The following is an 18,383-nucleotide window of genomic DNA, read 5'->3' on the forward strand; positions in this document are numbered from 1 at the left end:
CCGCTGTTGCACATCTATCCACACAGCAGCATGACTGGCAATTGAGGAGAACGGTTGTGCTCGATTCTCGAATTCGTTACGGCAAACAGATGGCATGGCGTTTAGGCGGAAAACGGCATACAACAGCAACTTGAAAGCGCGTCTGGCAAGAACGTATCGCGAGCTTCGATACCCATGTATTCCTATCAGAGCATTGCAATTCCCACCTACTTGTGCAGCGTAAGGCTGTCAGAAGCTTCCTTCATCAGCCACCACGTCACTCGAATCCACAGCTTTTCTCTTTCCCATCACCGCACAACCCATCCCTGCTGAGCTCATCCACATAGCACTCTCCCACATGCACATGCTCTCCACGCGTATACACAGATCCAACCGCTGGCCCCAACGCGCACGAGAGTTCCTGCACCACAAACACCACCGGCTCCCACCTGATCACCGGCCCACCCTCCGACGGCGCCAAGTGCGGGTTCGGGCTCTCACTCCAGCTACGCCCCCATTGCAACCGGCGCCATGCCGCGTCTGCTTCGTTTGGTGCTTCTACTTCTGCTGCTGCTGCTGCCGCCGCCGCTCTTTCTGAGTACTCCTCTAGGGTGGTGTCCGAGAGCAGCACCACCGAAGGCCCACAGTCCACCCACCCTCCCCGTCCGAGCCTGAGTGCGCCGTCGCGCCACTCGAACACTGACCTAGACCAGACGCGGAAGCTCGGCATGGCTTTGCGTTTCCGACTCCGTGTCCGTCGCTGTCTCAGCAGCCAGCATTCCTTCACCTTTCCCCACCTCTGCCTCCCCAAGCGGCACCACCGCCCCCCAGCTTCTACCACCTTATCATACACCACCATCCCAACCGCAACCGGTACCAGCACAGGCAGACTCGCAACGAACACGGCGGGTACCCAGAGCGGCACCGGCCCACCACAAAAGGGGCCGCGACTTTGGCGTCTCCGTTGGCAGTCGCTGCGCCAGCTCGCCTCGATTTGCCGGCGGTACCGGGCTTCTTCTGCGTCTAGTGGGCCTTCTGTGATGAGGACTGAGGGCCCGCAGTCGACCCAGCGGCCGCGGTTGGTGGAGATGTCGTCGCCGTACCAGTGCCAGACGCGGAAGGTGGGTTGGGGAGTGCGTGGTGAGGTTTTGCGGTTGGGGTAGAAGCGCTTGATGGCGCGGAAGGCCGCTGTCCAGTGTGGTCTCGATTCCGCTGGCGTGGGTGCCGGCGATGACGATGATGACGGTGTGTCGCGCCAGCACTGCTGCAGCTCCGGGTACGCCGCGCAGACTGCGCAGTGAGACTCGCTGTCCTTGTGCTTACGGTTCTGAGCCGTCTCGTCAGTCAGCGCGCCTTGTAGGTGGTGCTGGTGCAGCCATTGTTTATAGCTCTTCTCCATCATCGGGAGCTTGCCTTCTGGTGTGAAGGCAGGAGGGTTTGCGTCGGAGGGGTCGACCCACGTAGTGCCGCGGAGGATGCGGAAGCTGCGCTTTGGCGGGCTGGCGGTTGGAGTGGCGTGGAGAAAGGTCTCTGCTCCGGCAAGCTTTCGTTTGCGCGCAGTGCCGGTAATGTTGTGGTTGGAGGGTTGGTTCTTCCTGGGATGCAATGATGATGAAAACGGGTGAAGGAGAACGTGATGCCAGCTGCGCGAGTTCTTGCTTTGGTGGGTGGCGTGGATATCTAGAGCAGAAATATCGGTTTGCTTTTCATTGTAGATCCTGTCGGCGTCTGTCACGGTCGGAGTCGTGCTCCCGGTCGAGGTCGAAACCGACGAGCCCATGGGCGGCCGTAGGTGGTCGGCATCCTTAGCAGCATCCCGGAGTCGATCTTCGGGGCCAGATGCCGTGATAGTCACATGTACGCCGCCGTCGAAGTCAACGATCTGGCACCTCTCGTCGCTCAAGAACGAGGGAGGTGATGAATGCGTCCGCCAATTCATTCTTGAAACCAGACATATGGTACTATGACTATGAGGTTCGGTCGTGGAGCCATCGGAGATCAAGCAGGCAAAAGTGAAAGGCGTGGGAGAGTCTCATGGGAGTAATAGATACTGGTCACATAGTAGTCTGTCTCAAAGGCCGAGGAACGCGAACTTGTTCAATGCACAATCGTGCCATCCTGGCCCGGCCCCACCTTGGAGCTCACGGGATGAACTTCCTATGGCTGCGTTGGTCTCCAAATCGATACATATCTCGCCCAGCGGAGGGCTGTCATTGAAATGTCCTTGGAATGATGATAACAATGCCTGAACCTTGGGTAGAGGAAACAACGAATCAGAAGTGGGAGAAGATGCTGGAGCGAATCAGGCAACTGGTTCCCTAGGCTTGGCCTGGACGCCTTGCGAGACGAGCTTGGCACAAGGGTGAGCATTCGAACACTGCCTAATTTTAAACGAAGGTATCAAGAATGCTTTGCTACTGACATTTGGCTCGACAGTCTGATATTAATAGCAATTTGTGTTGTTGGGACTGCACACCGCGGTCGTAATTTTCCATCTGCCAAACCAATACCAAAAGTGATTGCGTAGCAGAAGATGACTGTGTGGACTAAGTAGTGTATTGTTGTACATTATGTGCCTTGGGCTAAGTATTAAAACTCTCCAAAGCCAAAGGTCGCTGTCTATCGAACGTCCCACAAATCCTGCGCTGAGCTTATGTGTAGTTGCTGACAGATTTTCAAAACACTGTACACTGGTATTCGTGATTCGTAGAGCGACTGTGATTATTAGAATTCTCTGCTTTCTCCGATGTCGCAGACGTCAAAGAGGCCGGATTCGGGCATGCTGTGGTGCTTGAGAGCCTCTTTGAGCTTCTTTGGGGGCTCTAGGACCTCTTCCTCGGTGAGGACCCATGTTCCCCAATGCATTCCGAGAGCTTGCCTGCATTTTGTGTCTCGGAAGATCTCGACAGCATCGCGTGGGCTTGCGTGCATGGGTGACATTATAAATCTAGGGTCATATGCGCCAACAGGAATGAGTCCAAGGTCGAAGGGTCCACGCAGCTTGCCGATCTCCTTAAAGGCAGGGCAGGTGGGGAGATGTGACCATTTTTCACTCCAGTCATCCTCATCGTGTCTCGAAGCTTTGGGAACGGTACGATACCCGGTATCTCCGGCGAAATATAATGACTTGCCTCCTGACGAGATTGTCCAGGAAGACCAGAGGGTCGCGTTACGATCGAAGGGGCCGCGGGCGGTCATGTGCTGGCAGGGTGTGCTGCCTATGCGGGCAGTGATTACATTAGTGGAAGGAGATTTTGGCTCCTCGGTTGAGCTGACGGTTGTTTCTTTGCCGCGGTTGTCAGAGGCAGGAGTCAGGGTCAGGTCGACTTCCTCCCACCAATCTAGCTCGGTACATTTGGTGATACCACATTTGTTGAACCATTCCTTGTTGCCCAGCGGCACAAAGAAGTGGGCGTTAGGGTGCAGGTTGGAAATCTTGGTGATGCTAGGATAGGACAAATGATCATAGTGATTGTGTGAAATGACCACGGCATCAACAATGGGAATGTCGCTGATGTCGCAAGGAGCTTCGGTGTATCGCTGAGGACCAAAGAATGTCAAAGGGGAGCAGCGGTGCTCAAAGACTGGGTCGAAAAGGACACGCAGACCAGATGGAAACTCGACATAGTAGCAAGCATGGCCCAACCAGGTGGCTCGGAGCTTGTCGCTGCTCTGTCGAGAAGGGAGAAAACGTGGCTTGTGTACTGGAACTGTGGGAGGGGTGGTGTCCGGAGTGTTGCCTTTTCCGACGAGCCTGCGGCCCCAGAACGTGACGACTAGCTCCAAGGTACTCATGGGATCAAATGAAGGCCATGGATTGGTGAAGCCGCCTTTCTTGAGATGCCATGCCTTAGCTTTGGTGAGATCGTCGTCTGGGCGAGTACTGGCCACCGTTGGAGTGGCCGTCAATGCATATAGCATGGCGGTTGTCGAGCCGGAAGCCATGGCGCGCGTTTGACTCAAGGCGGGTATTTTGGATATTCTGGGGGAGCTCCTGGGAGGGAAGAAGAATTTGAGAAAGGCGCGCATGGCGACGGACAGGCCGGTCTATAAAGGGCAACAACAGCAGCAGCAGGCTGAATAACGGGGAAAGGAGCCATTGTGCACAAATACGACCGTGGGTAGAACCCACCGAAGTTTTGCTGCCTTCAGCTATGTCCAGCAGCCAAAAAGTGTTGACGATGGTGGCAGCTCTTAGGCTGCATTTCCCGGGACGACTGCCTCCGCTATCTCCGTCGTGTGTCCGCTCGTATTCCTACTCCTTGCGGTTTAGTGTCTTCAGCTGGACCGCCAGCGCGTCGAGTCGGTACAGAAATTCATCCGGCTTCATGCGCCCATTCCTCTAGGCTCAACATCCTCTTCCGAGGGTCTCCGGTGTCCTGATTCTACGATTGAACCACGCGACAGGGGCATGCAGGCAGCAGGAAACGATGGTGTTCCTGCCGCCCTCGCCCAAAAGCAAGAGCTAGCAAAGCAGCTGACCACTGCTACGACCAATACTGCCGATGGAGGCTTCATTGCCCAGTTGACCAGCAATCCCTTCTTCACGGCCGGTTTCGGTCTTGCCGGTCTTGGTGCTGCTGCAACTTTCGCACAACGAGGCATTCGCAATGGTGCCGCACTCCTCAAGCGTCGACTGTTGGTCGATGTCGAGATCAATAACCGCGACGAATCCTACGCTTGGTTCCTGTACTGGCTGAGGCTACATGAGCAAGGCCGAATTCTATCAACACCCGCTTCGGCTGCGACTGGCCGGAAGAGCTCATGGCTAAGCTCCGTTCTACAGCGCTTGACGCCGTCTATGCGACAACTGTCCATCGAGACCGAGACCGTCAAACTCCCCAACGGCGCCATCAATGCCGAGTTTGCTCTCGTTGCAGGCCCCGGAAGGCATTTCCTCAGATACCGCAATGCCTTCATCGCCGTCAATCGCGTTCGAGAGACGAAGCAATATGATAAGGATGGGAAGCCATGGGAGACCATCACCCTCACAACTTTGTACTCACAGCGCCACGTTTTCGAGTCTATGTTCAAAGAGGCACACGAGTTGGCAGTCGAGAATACCGAGGGAAAGACTCCCATCTATGTCCCACGTGCCGTTTCGTGGGAGCCTTTTGGAAACCCTCGCCAAAAGCGCCCTCTAAGCTCTGTCATCCTTGATCAAGGCGTCAAGGAGCGCATAGTAGCCGATGTACGCGACTTTATTCAGTCGGAGAAGTGGTACTACGACCGGGGTATACCTTATCGACGTGGCTACCTCTTGTATGGCCCACCGGGAACCGGCAAATCTTCCTTCATACAAGCTCTTGCCGGTCACCTAAATTACGCAATCGCCCTCCTCAATTTATCTGAGCGTGGGCTCACCGACGATCGCCTCAATCACTTCCTGTCCAACCTCCCAGAGCGTACCTTTGTTCTGCTCGAGGACGTCGATGTTGCCTGGGCCAATCAGCGTTCCGCTGGCTCAGATGGCTACTCTGGTGCCAACGTGACTATGTCTGGCCTGCTCAACGCCTTGGATGGCGTCGCCAGCGCAGAAGAGCGTATCCTATTCTTGACCACCAATCATATTGAGAAGCTCGACGCCGCCCTCGTGCGACCTGGTAGAGTGGACATGACGGTGCATCTCGGCAATGCAACCGCCTATCAGATTGAGCAGCTATGGAAACGCTTCTATGAAGACGTCGACGGAGATGGGAAGCACCTAGCATCCTTTATAGACACACTTCGTTCCCATGGCATCCTCTCACGTGACACCAGCCAAACCACCAGCACCGTCTCTCCGGCCGCAATCCAAGGCCTCTTCTTGTACAACAAGTCTGACCCTTTCGGCGCCATCCAGATGGCTGCTCAGCTCGCTCCTCCAGACACTTCCAACCAGTCTCTTGCGTCCAGTCCTTAAACCTTGGGCCGTACTTGCAAGAATGGTCTGGGCGCAGGGCCTTGCATGGCCTCTTGCCAATCCATCTCGGGATCTGCCTCCTTCATGCTCTCCCGATAGCCTTCCCTGTCTCCAACTCTCTTCAGATACTCCAATATAGCGCCATAGCCGCTCAAGTCAAAACCCCAAAACCGCCGCACTGTTGTTAGGCTGAAAAGAATCATCACATCCGCGGCGGTGAACACGTCACCTGCCAGCCAGACATTCTGCTCAAGGTGCTTGTCCAGATGGCCTAGAGCTATCGCAAGTCGCTCCAACGTGCTCTTCTTGACAGGGTTATCGTCGGGGAGATTCAGATGCCGCAACGTCGCACATCGCATGATGACGGGCTGCAAGTTACTGTTGGCCCAGTGCCACCAGTAAATGTACTTCTCGTATCCAGAATCTCCCGGACGGAGCTTCAGCGCACCTGAAGCGTACACATCAACAATGTACTCGATGATGGCGCCAGATTCGGCCAACGTGAGGTCGCCGACCTGGACGACGGGAGCAGCGTGCATGGGATGCAGCTTAGCAAGGTCGGGTGGGCTGAAGAGCGGTGCGCGTTGATGAAGCACCAGCTTGTATGGAATCTGATGACCTTGGAGACGCAGCTCGTGCAGCAGCCAGGGGATCCGCTCGGATTGCGAGTATTGCAAGTGGTGGACCACCAAGGGTTTGGCGCCGGACGACATTGTTCTTCGAAACGAGTGACGGTCGCCAAGAAGGCCGATTGAATTAATCAACAACGTTCGGAATTACTGTAGGAATAGTCGCCTCTTCCGGTCGTGGGGCTGCTGCGTCGACAGCTGTACAAATAGTTTCCGTGCAGGTATGCGGCTGCTGCTCCAAATCGATAGATGTCCTGGTTGCAAAGACCACAGCAAACGAAAGCAGCGGCGACACACGACTTCTTATACCTCCCCAGCACAACGTACAGCGTCTCACTCTCCGTATGACCCTTTCTCTCTCCGTCACAACGAGTTCTGATCGCCGGCACTTTTACTAAGCGTCTCCCGGGCCTAGAACTTTTCAAGCAAATTTCCCACTAAGAAAGCAAGGCAGGCAGGCAGGCAGGCAGGCTCGACCTCTGACTCGAAAAGGACCTCGCGTCACTTACTGTAGTATTACGTCGATTTCGACCAGTAGTGGGTACTGTGGTAAGTACTTCTCCGTACGTAGTAAGCAGAGCTTCCCCCCCCGCCCCTCCCCCGCCCGCCCTCCAGGGCTAAGCCAAATCGCGTAATTTTTGCTAGTCCCAGGCTCTTCTAGTCAGTGCGTCGTGTGTGCCACTGGGCAGTGAGGTGAGTGCATGGCGGGGTACCAAGCAGGATATCTACGTGCCTCAGAAAGCACGGGATTTTGGCTGCTCGAATTTTGGTGGATACAACAGTAATACTCTGGCGATATATGCCATGAAGGTGGATTCGTGGAAGCGTGGTGGGTGGTATAGTTGGGGCGGGGCCGGGGGCGGGAGCTTCGTTGGTAGATGGTATGTACGACACGAGAGGTTTCTATGAACAGGATGGGATGGGAAATTGTGGACGCAGGGCCGTGAGACTCGAAAGAACGCGGTGGTGCTGTAGTTGTAGTGGTGGTGGTCGGAGTTGGGGAAGCGGGGGTTACGGGGGGGCTGGCTCTTCCTTTACCTACTATCTAGCCAGAGTCTACGTGATAGGGCACCATATAGGAAAGCCTCGGGCGGTTGTATACCTGAGAATGACTTCCGTCCTGCTCGCTCAGTATGGCGCGGATGGTAGCTCCGGCACAGGAGATAGGAAGTAATATACACCCGCTTGGTTGTGACACATTGCTGGCTTGTGCATTCTATAAAGTATTTACAGTCGCTTGCGTGTTGGCGTACAGTTTGAAAACGTACCCGAGGGTTCCCCGACGTTGCGCAACGTGCCCAAGGCTTCCCCGGCGTTGAAAATGCCGTTCGGGGGATAGCAATATGTGATCTGTCCTGATCAGGTAGTGTTGCTTCGGGGTTAACATCGTGATGCCGGTCCTTGGTTCCTTTGGGTCGCTGTACAGCCCGATTGGGCGACTAATACGGACATCACTGAGCTACCTTCATGACCATGCGGGAAACCGGTGTGGAGCATTACGAGGGCGAGCGCTTTGCGGACGTCTCTTGAGTTCGATGGCGTGGATGTATTGGTATAAGAAGCTAGCTTATACTGCGGGCGCTGGACCTAGCGTTGTCCCTTCATCAACCTGTCAGGCCCAATCGCCTCTTCTCTACCTTTCCATATATTACAACAGGAACAACACAGATGGAACGGGAAATGTCTCCTCCCTCGCGCCTCGTCATCATCGTCACCGGCAGCGACTCCGGCTTCGGCCTCATGACCGCCGAGGCCCTCGCCCAAGCAGGCCATACCGTGTACGCCGGCCTGCTCCAGGCGCGTGACAATGCCCCCACCAGGTACGAGGCCTTCGAAACGTTCGCACGACGGCACCAACGCGACATACGCGGGATCCACCTCAACGTCGTCCAGGATGACGTGATCCAACAGAGCGTCGCACAGATCCTGCAGGAGCAGCACCGTATCGACGCCATCATCCACAACGCAGGCCACATGTGTCTCGGTCCCGCCGAGGCGTTCAGCCCCTCGCAATTCTTCGCCATGTACGACACCAACTGCGTGGGCTGCCACCGCCTCAACCGCGCCATCCTGCCGCACATGCGCGCGCGCCGCTCGGGGCTCCTGATCTGGGTCTCGTCCGGCTCCGCGCACGGGCCCTCGTCGCCCTACCTGGCAGCCTACTTCGCCGCCAAGGCGGCGCAGGACTCGCTGGCGCAGACCACCGCCCTCGAAGTGAGCCAGTGGGGCGTCGAATCCAGCATCGTGACGCCCGGCATCTTCACCAGTGGCACCAACCACTTTGGCTCCGCCATGCGTGCCGACGATCCAGACGTCGAACGGCAGTACAACGCCGAGGAGGCGCCGACCAAGGGCTGGTTCGAGCGGTGCTTGAAGGGCAGCGCGGAGATGGGGGACCCCCGCCTGGACATCAAGCCGCAGGCGGTTGCGGACGCCATTGTCGAGATCGTCGGCACGGAGCATGGCAGGAGGCCCTGGAGGGTCCATGTCGAGCCCGAGGGGCCCATGGCCGAGCGGACCAACAGGGTTCGTGATCGGGTGAGGGCAGAGTATCTGGAGAGAATGGGCTGTGCGGAGCTTATGAAGGTCAAACTGTTCGGCGTGGAATGATTTGCGTGATATCTTTGGTGCGTCTCTCCGGGGCGTGTCCTTCGACAGGAGACTGGCTTCCTGAGGTGCTAGGGGATACCACTCGTCATCATTCGCAAGTAGGGAGAGAGAGTAAGCTGGAATTCTGGAAGGACATCGTTTGTTCATCATGGCTCGTGGGACTTGAGCAAACGGACCTGGTCCACTTACTGACGCGAGCTGATCATCAGGATGGGCTCCGTGCATGGAACAGTTTGTCGTCCTTGCAACGGCCTGAAAGCCTATCCGGCCTTCTGTATCTCTACCCCTTGAGCAGCGCCCACCCGCTAATGGTACATCAAAATCGCGCTGTACGCGAGGAACAAAGTCAGCTACTACCCTCGCATGGCCTCACCTCGGGCGAGTTTGTAGCGCACTGCCTCTCCCACAATGTCGGATCCCCACACACCATCGCTGCCTCCCTTGGCGAATTCTAGACCGGCGACGTCGCCGCGCTCCATCTCACCGAGGATGACAGATAGATCCCGCTGCTGGGAAGAATGCCACTTCTTAAGGAAACCGACTGGGTCTCGGTTGAAGTTCTTGTAAAACGTGTGCTTGGCCTTGTGGTGTTGGATAGCCTGAATGACAACCGCAAGTTGCTCGTCTATGGTGTTGATTTGACGAAGATTCTGCGCCGTTTGTGAAGATGAGGTGATGGCCATGATTCGGGATCGGAGAGGATCATCGGTGGTGATCTTAATGTCGTAGATCGTCGGCTGTGGCTCGACAGACTGAAACTCCTGGTCAACACGGATGGTGTACTGGAGCTTGAGCGGAGGCAGAGGGTGAAGATGAGGCATGATGCGCTCGGCGACTTGAGGGAAAAGGAAGGCATCGGCGTTGAATATCTATACAGTGGTCAGTTTGAGATTGTTGGTGAGGTCGGTATTATGCGGAAGGCGTGAACATTCCGCAACCGACGCTGAAAACACTGGAAGTCGGTACTTACGCTGCGGAGCCGATCATCACATCTTACATGCCGGCGCTCATCGTCCTCTTGAAGGCCCATCGCTTTGACGTACTCCCAGATACCCATAACCACTTCTGCTCGGTCGGCTTCTTCCATGTCTAGGGTGTTTGCAAGAGCCTGGGACAACCGGTATCTCTCTACCGGCTCGTCGCGAACAAGGCTGATAGTAACGTTCTGGTTCTCGTCGCCCTTGCGTTGGAACTCGAAGCAGTCGAACTCTTGGGACTGGGGAGTCTTCTTCCACTCCACTTGCGTAGTAGGATCAATGTTGAGATTTGGGTTCTGTCTGTTCTTGTCGTTCTCGACCGAAATTGCCTTGAAATAGCTAGAGAATTTCTTTGGAGGTGGAGATTTGGCCTCCTTGGTGGGAGCAGCATCGCTTTCTCCGTCGACATCCATTTCGTCGGCCTCATCGGTCGTCTCGTCCTCGTCGATGATCTTTCCTTCGATCTTGACACGGTATGTCGATTCGGCGCCGGACTCAAAGTCGAACGAATTCTCGTCGAGCGCGGGCCGCTGCCAGGGCTGGTTTTCGCACGTATTTGTGATCCAAATGCGCATGGTTTTCTGGCGGCGCACATTGCGGTTCATAGTGTCCTGAATATCTAGGCGTTTGCGCATGATTGTGTAGTCTAGCTTCTTCTCCACTTCACGCAACTCTTTATACTGTTGCACAGCGTCGCCAACAATCAGGTCTTCGATGCCATCGGGCATGTTGCGATCGGTCGGCTTTTTCGCTCGTCGCTGTGCCATCTGATGCTCGAGGGCGGCGTTGCGTTGCGCCATCTGTTGCTGGTACAGCTGCTGTTGATGTTGCTGCGCTGCAAGGTTCGCGTTATGTGGGGGACCTAGAAAAATATGTTGGTACTGTTCGCGCCAAAGCTTTGGGTACGCAAGGTAAAGGTAGGCCTGTCTCTGAGTGCTGAGCTGTTGTGTGGACATCTTAAGAACTCCAAGGATTTGCGGCCTAAGTGATAAGTAACGTGGAGTCCTCGGGTGCTGGGGCTGGGGCCGCGGGGAGGTGACAAAGGTGAAGCTGTGATCCGAGATAGATGCGGTCGACGTCGGGATGCTAAGGCTGGAAGCAAAGAGAATCCTTGGATCTTTCAGGCCTCCGAGGGTAGTGAAGCTACAGGGGTTCCGTGGTTGCTGCAAATAGGCAAGTTGCAGTCGGCGAGCACCAGATAATTGGCGAGGGATGATGGGACCAACGAGTCCGGGAGCAATGAGTCCAGAGGGCATTCCGGAAGAGGCTCCTAGGGCAGAAAGGAAGGGAATCGTGCTCGGATCGCACTCACCTGGCCGACGCGCACTCGCTGGGGCACGAGAAGCCTGCGCATAGCGCTGATAGTTTTGCATTTGGGGGTTCATGGCGGCTGCGGGCGCCGGGCGCCACCGTTGATGTGGAAACGGGGTTGGGCGATCACGGATGGGTGGCAGAGACAGACAGGCAGATGATAGCAGCGATTGTGGTAGTGGACGAATCTATGCTGAGACGAATGGCAGACTGCGACTCAATCGCGAAGGGTAGAAACACGACATCGCGACTTCGAATGTCGGAACTGCATTAGTCCTGTTCGGGTTAGTCGCTAGTGATGAGGCTGAGACGGCAAGGCTGAGCCATCGAAATGCTTCCAGACATATTTCTAACAAAGGGACTACCACTGTAGGGCAGGTGGTAATGATCATGGAGTGTGTCGGCAATGCTTAACGATGTCTTCTCTTGATGTTTGCGCGGCTGGTGTTGCTGAGCCCATCAGTGAAGAAGTCTAGCTGGTGCATTGCCGGCTCCTCAGCGACGATTATGGTCCTACAAAGGCTTGCATTCAGAAGCAGCTATTCGATGGCCATCATGAAAACTGACACAGCCGCGGCTCATCTCACACGGTCCTGTCCCCAAGTCTCACACGGCGTGTACCACCGACATGACCTCCCGAAACCACGTCGGTCGACTGGCCCGGTCTTGGCGCCTCTCGGGCTACGCACGGCCTCAACCCCGAGCAAACCCGATCTCAGGCAGTGAAATCTTTCCATCCAGCACTTGCAATTGGTGGACTGTCACCCTCCGTGACCACCGCGTTGTATTCGTTGATGGGGCACGCCTTGTGTCTGGGGCAAAAGCGCGGGGTGGAGAGAAGGCCATTTGGCCCTCTGAGCCTCAGTTCAGATTTGTCGGCCCAAGTGCCGATACCCATGTGGAAGCAACCGTACTGGGTGGATTGCTGGGTGACGGTGCCATTTAGCCGAGTATTGCGTTACCCGTGGGAGGCGAGGTCTCCGTTGGGGTAAGCCGGCGGGCACTTGTGTTGTGAGATATATACATGTCTGATACTTCCGCGCGGTGCTCCGTGGCAAGAAAGGTTCGGTGACTTCACGGCCTCTGTACTCACTTCAAGCTCTGTCGTTCACCTCGATTTGCGCCTTCCGCCAAAGCTAGTATTGAATATTCTTATTGTCTACTACCTCGCATCATCTTGATCTTCTTGTGCCCCACATCCGCTTCTCTTTCACCATTGAGTCATCCCCATCTAAACCAGTATACCCGCAGAACGAAAAGATGGGGTCGCTCGGCAATTCGCAAAATACCAGAGTGGCCTTCATCGGCCTCGGCGCCATGGGCTTCGCCATGTCGACGCACCTCGTGCGTACCGGCTTCCCCGTCACGGGCTACGACGTCTACGGCCCCACCAACGACCGCTGGGCTGCCACGTGCGCCGAGATCCCTGGCTCGCGTTACAGCATCGCCTCCTCACCCGCCGACGCCGTGAAGGATGCCGAGATCGTGCTACTGATGGTTGCCAACCACTATCATGTCCACAGCGCGCTTTTCGAGGGCGAAAACGCCGCAGTAAAGGCTTTGCCAAAGGGCATCACGGTCGTTGTGATGGCGACGATCCCCCCTACGCAGCCGACAGAGATCCGGAGACGGTTGACTGAGGAGTTTGGCCGTGCGGACGTACAATTGTGCGACTGCCCTGTCAGTGGTGGTACGGCTAGGAGCATCAATGGCACTTTGACGATCATGGCATCCAGTGACGATCCAGCCAACTTGGAAGAAGCCAGGTTCAAGGATGTCCTTGGTAACCTTTCTAACAAAGGCGCCACGCTGTACGTTATTCCCGGTGGTCTAGGTGGTGGCGAGTCTGCAAAGGCGTTGAACCAGGTTATGTGCGGCATTCATATTGCGGCAGCGTCTGAGATCATGGGTCTTGCGGCCCTTTTCAAGATCGACACGCAGGCGTTTTATAACCACCTTACTTCGTCGGATCCTTCGTGGTCCACCAAGAAGAACATTGGGTGGACGTGGATGTATGAGAACCGAGGGCCTCGTATGTTATCTGCCACACCGCCCTTAGCCTCAGCAACTGCCATCATCGACAAAGACGTCGGAATTATCAGAGACGAGGAGAAGCGCTTGAACACCGAATTGCCTCTGTTGAATGCGGCCAGTGATATCATTACGCAAGTAATGAAGACACATGCTAGCGCCGATGACAGCGTGATTGCTCAGTTTTACCTTGGGATGGGCTCTCCGAGACAGAACGCCGTCGTCGAGCACAACGGCAAGTCAGCAGACACCCAAGAGCAGTATAACAAAGTACTCGCCATTTGTGCGGCTCTGATCTGCTTGAATTCGGCGTACGAAACGACCCAGTTCGCCAAGGCCTTGGATCTGGTGGGTCCGCAGCAGAGGAAGCAGTGGTTCAGCATCATCTCCGGCGCTGCTGGAGGAAGCACCATGTTCGCTGAAGTTATTCCCAAGTCGTTTGCCGATAGCGATGGATCTGAGGCAGCCTTTAAAAAGTTTGCCCAAGAGAAGCTCGGCGTCGAGGCTGCAAAGACCACCGTAAGTCCCACTTATTGATGCGTATAGTCCAGTAACTCTGACAGTGCACTAGGAATCCATCATCGCGCAGGCAAAGAAGGAGGGCTACGAGCCCAAGCTCCTCGAGAAAGCTTTGGAGTTTTTCCAGAAGATCGTTTCATAGGCGACTGAATGGCATTTCTGGCGTTGAAGATACCCTCTCGGCGGTGCGGTAGTATTGAGTTGGCGAACACTGCCATCTGCAGAATTGATAAAATATCCAAACTCAGATCATTCCTCAGCGGACGGCGATATTTACCGATGTTGTACCAGCAGTGGACTGTTCCTGACCCGCCGCCATGGCCTCCAGTCTCGCAGCCTGCACTTTATGCTTCTTGATGATCTTGAGCCACTCAGGCTCAGTCTCGTTGTCTTCTGCGCCGCCGACGTTGCTGGTTGGCGCGAGCGTCGCGATCATCATGCTGAAGTCGGCGCCGAGTCGACCAAGACTGTTGGCTGCGTAAAGCACTTGCATCAGCAAGCTCTCTCTAGCTGCTGAGTCCGTAACATTGGGGAGATATTCACGAAGTGTCTCCATGAAGACGTTGACAAGATGTAGGGGAAAAGTAGCCAGGGCGGATGGTAGCGGAAGCAGATCCTCCTCAGAAGCCTTGTCTTCTGATGGTGGGAAAATGTTGCGGAACATGGAGATTGTAGAGAAGGACTGCTCGCGGAAGATCTCAATGTATCGCTTGAGATATCTCTCGGTCTGCTGGCCTTGAAATGAGTAGCCTTGTTGGTGGGAGGGGCGGCGGGCGGGCTCGGTAGTCTTACTGCCGTCTGGCTGCTGCAAGCGCCTGGCAGTCTCTTGATCTCCAAGATCACGTAGCGGGCTCAACGCTTCGGTCATGGCCAGAAAAGTGCAGAGCCGAGCGCAGAGGAAGATAGCTCCAAAATCATCCTCATCTTGGTGCGATGCAGCTGAAGTTGTCAGTGTAGTTGTTGAAGCGGCAGCGGGTGATAGTTGGTCTTTGTTAGCCAGCTCCGGCAAAACCCTTCGAAGCCAGCCAATAGTCCTGATTGCTGCTGCCAGTCTTATGCTCTGATTTCTCAATGAGTTGAGGAGGTTCGTCGTCATCTCCTTCATCGCCGCCTTGGCCTGCTGTTGGACTTTCTTAACAAGCTTAGAATCGGGGTACAAGATCTGCAGCCTCTTGATGTGGGCGAAAAGGTCTAATGCCTGAGAATAATTGGCTCCTCCAGATGTCGTGGTGCTTGCAGACGCAATAGCTGTAGACAGCAAGGCGGGCAGTTCAACAATGTCCTGGACTTTGTCTGCCTGGCGAGCGAGCAACATCGATTTCTTGCGCGCTTCCAAAGCTTGATTGGCGTCGGAAATCTTGCTGTAGGATGTAGCAAATTTTACAGCGGTCTCGTCAAGCTGTGGTACGGCATTCCTGATATCCGTCACGGAAGACGAGATTCCTTGAAGAGCACTGCCAAGAGTGTTCAGGTGTTCGAAAGAAGCCGTTGTTGTGCGGTACGACCTTGAGCTGAGGGCCTGTATCGACACATTATTGCTATGGATCGACTGTTGCAAAGACTCTGGCTCGGTCCCGGTCAGATCTGCGAGGCGAAGGGACAATACTCGGGACAGATATCTGGCTTGTTCAGGAGTTGGCAAGCGGTCTTCCTCCTGATCTGCCGTTGGCAAATGTTGCCGGAGGAGATCGTAAAGCCCCTCGGCCATAGCGCAAACGGAGTCCTTTTACTTGGTTATGGCTTGATATGTGCTGGAGAAAGTGCATGACGAAGGGCAGACACAGAGATGCGGAATGTGGTGAGGGCAAAGACAATCTACGGCGAGGTTTTGGGCCCTCTTGTGCAGTATTTCCAACAACTCCGCTCACAATGATATTCGCCGCCATGCAGGTCGTGGTCGTCTATAGATATTTTGCAATGTCTTTACAGGTCGTTCGTTCATCGTGACCTCGTTGCGTCGCCCGAATCAGTAAACGTCACCTCGGTGACTTCTTTCGCGCCGTTCCTCCTCCAGAATATGCTTCATTTCTGCATCTTCGCGCTGTTTTGTGCCAAGCTCGAGGTCGGCCTCATCGACTTCTGCATCACTCTGGTCTCCAAGAGCATCGGCCAGTACTGTGTTCGGATCGTCAAACTCTCCTCTGAGTGCTCTTGCCAGGGAGTTGGGCTGGAATGCCGGCTTAGGGTTTCGCAGCGGTTCAGAGTCTTCGTCGGAACCGTACAGAGGCGAGGCCATTCCCGACTTGGATCCTCCACCGTCTCTACCTAGGTAGGCCTTGAGATTGGCATCTTGTGATGGTACTTTTCGTGGATGAGAGTGCGATTTGGATCTTGTCTGTTGACCACCAGCAGTCTTGTTCCGCGTTGCTCCTCTGCTATCCTCAACAACGGTGTCTCCTTGCCTCTCTGTTTCGGTATTAGGGCTTTCTTCGCCATCCTCGTCCGAGCCCTGGTTCGAGTCGTCTTTGAACATGTCGGCTGTAGATCGTCGCTTAGGGACACGAGGTTTGAAAGTACTGCCACTGGCATCATGTCGGTGCTTGCTGTTCCATCTCCGCACGGGAATGGTGTTCTGTGGACTATCCGCCGCAGTGATACTTCTTCTTGCAGCTCGTTCGGCCCGGAGCTCAGACCATCTTCTCAACTGATTTTGCAGGACATACCTTCCGTTACCACCCAGCTTCATGACAAGGAATTCACAGTGGTTTATGTTGCGTAGATCTTCAAAAAATTCAACGCTGTAATGATACCATGCCATCAGAAAGACACGACTGCACAAGCCATGAGTAACCAGCACGGCAACACTGGCCATGTCGTCTTCGGAGAATCTCCGCCAGAGCGAGCCGTTGAATGAGGTGATGCGGTCATAGACATCGGCGCCGCTCTCGCCATTGGGGATGCGGTAGAAAAAGTGGCCGTACTTGGCTCTCTCATGCCACAGACGTTCAACTTCATCAGTCTCGGGCTGGAAGTTGCCAAAGTCCTGTTCTCTCAGGCGGGGTTCCTCGTACACCTTGATGCGTGACCGTTGAAACGGGGAAGGAGCCGGCTCATTGGCACAAAGTCCGGATAGAATGCCTTCCGTGGTCTCTCGCGTTCTTCTATACGGGGAAATGAAGAAGTGTAGAGTGTCGTCGGTTCGAAGCAGGTCCCGGAGCTTACTGCCTGCTGAGAGAGCTTGTTGATGCCCTTCGGCGGTCAAGCCCACCTTGTGGTCAGGTGTGTTCTGGTGAATGGCCTTGTCGCGATTACCTTCGGACTGGGCATGCCTAATGATCAGGATCAGTCTTGGCTTTCCCATTATGATATGCTGGTCAACAATGCATCAGACCAAGGAAAGAGACACATGGTATACATACGATCCCCCACTAAGGATTATCGTGATAGCTACGGCGGAGGACACGGTCACTTGGCAGCACGTTATGACTTGGCGTTTCAGCCTCGCCGCTGGCAAGGCTGTGTGCTTGAAGGCTTTGTCGTTGTCCACCAGCAAAGGGCTTCTTCACCTTCAGCTTGTTCACTGATGTCTCGTCCGAGCACACCGACAAATGAAAAGGCATTACATTTATTATACGTCAAGTATCGTCAATCTTTCCCGGACCTCGTTGCTGACAAAATCTCACAAAACCAGCCAGCAAACGATCATCGTCGCTTGGCTTGATTAGCCGCAGGTGGAGAGCGCAAGTGCACTATTCCGGACCTTCTACGTCGTCGCGACCTGCCTCAAACACGGAGGTCGTGCAGAGCGTCATCACTGCTACCCCGTGAAAGAGGCACAGATGCTTAGCTCGTCTTGGTCCTCAGTTCCGTCCGCCAAACTTGATGTGACTACCAAGTGCTCCGTACAATCTGCTGTCCAACTCTGTTGTCAGCCACCGCGCAACATTAATCCTCCGGCCGAGCTGGCCTGCTTCCTTGCCCAGTCTAGGGGCCATATCCCAAACGAGACTCCATCTCGCAATAACCCCTCTGGAACAGTCGTGTGCAAAAGACTCGCCGAATTCGTCGTCCAGCAGATGCTGGCAAGCCGTTGCTAAGGAAGTTTGAGCGACTACGAATCTATGCTGAGCTTGTTCATGCAGTCGCAACGAACACGAGACACATGACCGCGTTTTTCCAACATAACCTCGTATTTCCCCAAGCATGCCACCTGGCGGCGCTGTTAAGCCGCTCGTGGCTTCGGAGAAATAGCCCGAAACAAACCCATGCCCGCCATGCTCTCGGCCCTGACATCTTGACGTGCAGCCACATTCCGACCTGTCTGCTGCTATGACAAAATAATGCCTTCGCATCGAAAGACATTGTTTCTAGCAACCTCTTGGTATGCTGTTGTGGGAGGGTTCATGCCGAAACAGTGAGAGTCGCGGAAAGCGCTCATCCTTGCAAGGCTCTAAACGCCCCTTCGCTTATGCTGAAGATCCATCT

The 18,383-nt window shown here is 55.0% G+C and overlaps 9 protein-coding genes across 9 annotated transcripts; 3 read left to right on the plus strand and 6 right to left on the minus strand.

Annotated features, from left to right (window-relative positions):
- Positions 1-256: 256 nt before the first annotated feature.
- Positions 257-1,918, minus strand: HMPREF1541_10717 (uncharacterized protein; the record flags this gene model as incomplete). Its single annotated transcript, XM_008715387.1, has 1 exon — positions 257-1,918. One exon carries the CDS (start codon positions 1,916-1,918, stop codon positions 257-259), a length of 1,662 nt encoding a protein of 553 aa, XP_008713609.1.
- A 785-nt stretch (positions 1,919-2,703) lies between these two features.
- On the minus strand, positions 2,704-3,924 carry HMPREF1541_10718 (uncharacterized protein; the record flags this gene model as incomplete). Its single annotated transcript, XM_008715388.1, has 1 exon — positions 2,704-3,924. One exon carries the CDS (start codon positions 3,922-3,924, stop codon positions 2,704-2,706), a length of 1,221 nt encoding a protein of 406 aa, XP_008713610.1.
- Positions 3,925-4,390: 466 nt separating this feature from the next.
- HMPREF1541_10719 (uncharacterized protein) lies at positions 4,391-5,881 on the plus strand (the record flags this gene model as incomplete). The annotated part of the gene is made up of 1 exon (XM_008715389.1): positions 4,391-5,881. One exon carries the CDS (start codon positions 4,391-4,393, stop codon positions 5,879-5,881), a length of 1,491 nt encoding a protein of 496 aa, XP_008713611.1.
- Positions 5,882-6,037: 156 nt separating this feature from the next.
- Positions 6,038-6,594, minus strand: HMPREF1541_10720 (uncharacterized protein; the record flags this gene model as incomplete). Its single annotated transcript, XM_008715390.1, has 2 exons — positions 6,038-6,059; positions 6,104-6,594. The coding sequence occupies 2 exons, from the start codon at positions 6,592-6,594 to the stop codon at positions 6,038-6,040; spliced, it is 513 nt and encodes a 170-aa protein (XP_008713612.1).
- Positions 6,595-8,190: 1,596 nt separating this feature from the next.
- Positions 8,191-9,120, plus strand: HMPREF1541_10721 (uncharacterized protein; the record flags this gene model as incomplete). Its single annotated transcript, XM_008715391.1, has 1 exon — positions 8,191-9,120. The coding sequence occupies one exon, from the start codon at positions 8,191-8,193 to the stop codon at positions 9,118-9,120; it is 930 nt and encodes a 309-aa protein (XP_008713613.1).
- Positions 9,121-9,473: 353 nt separating this feature from the next.
- On the minus strand, positions 9,474-11,053 carry HMPREF1541_10722 (uncharacterized protein; the record flags this gene model as incomplete). Its single annotated transcript, XM_008715392.1, has 2 exons — positions 9,474-9,989; positions 10,118-11,053. 2 exons carry the CDS (start codon positions 11,051-11,053, stop codon positions 9,474-9,476), a joined length of 1,452 nt encoding a protein of 483 aa, XP_008713614.1.
- A 1,615-nt stretch (positions 11,054-12,668) lies between these two features.
- HMPREF1541_10723 (uncharacterized protein) lies at positions 12,669-14,100 on the plus strand (the record flags this gene model as incomplete). Its single annotated transcript, XM_008715393.1, has 2 exons — positions 12,669-13,958; positions 14,011-14,100. 2 exons carry the CDS (start codon positions 12,669-12,671, stop codon positions 14,098-14,100), a joined length of 1,380 nt encoding a protein of 459 aa, XP_008713615.1.
- Positions 14,101-14,214: 114 nt separating this feature from the next.
- HMPREF1541_10724 (uncharacterized protein) lies at positions 14,215-15,666 on the minus strand (the record flags this gene model as incomplete). Its single annotated transcript, XM_008715394.1, has 1 exon — positions 14,215-15,666. One exon carries the CDS (start codon positions 15,664-15,666, stop codon positions 14,215-14,217), a length of 1,452 nt encoding a protein of 483 aa, XP_008713616.1.
- Positions 15,667-15,924: 258 nt separating this feature from the next.
- Positions 15,925-17,259, minus strand: HMPREF1541_10725 (uncharacterized protein; the record flags this gene model as incomplete). Its single annotated transcript, XM_008715395.1, has 1 exon — positions 15,925-17,259. One exon carries the CDS (start codon positions 17,257-17,259, stop codon positions 15,925-15,927), a length of 1,335 nt encoding a protein of 444 aa, XP_008713617.1.
- Between the last annotated feature and the right edge of the window lie 1,124 nt (positions 17,260-18,383).

Source organism: Cyphellophora europaea (genome assembly GCF_000365145.1).
Source record: "Cyphellophora europaea CBS 101466 unplaced genomic scaffold supercont1.14, whole genome shotgun sequence".
Lineage (NCBI taxonomy): Eukaryota > Fungi > Ascomycota > Eurotiomycetes > Chaetothyriales > Cyphellophoraceae > Cyphellophora > Cyphellophora europaea.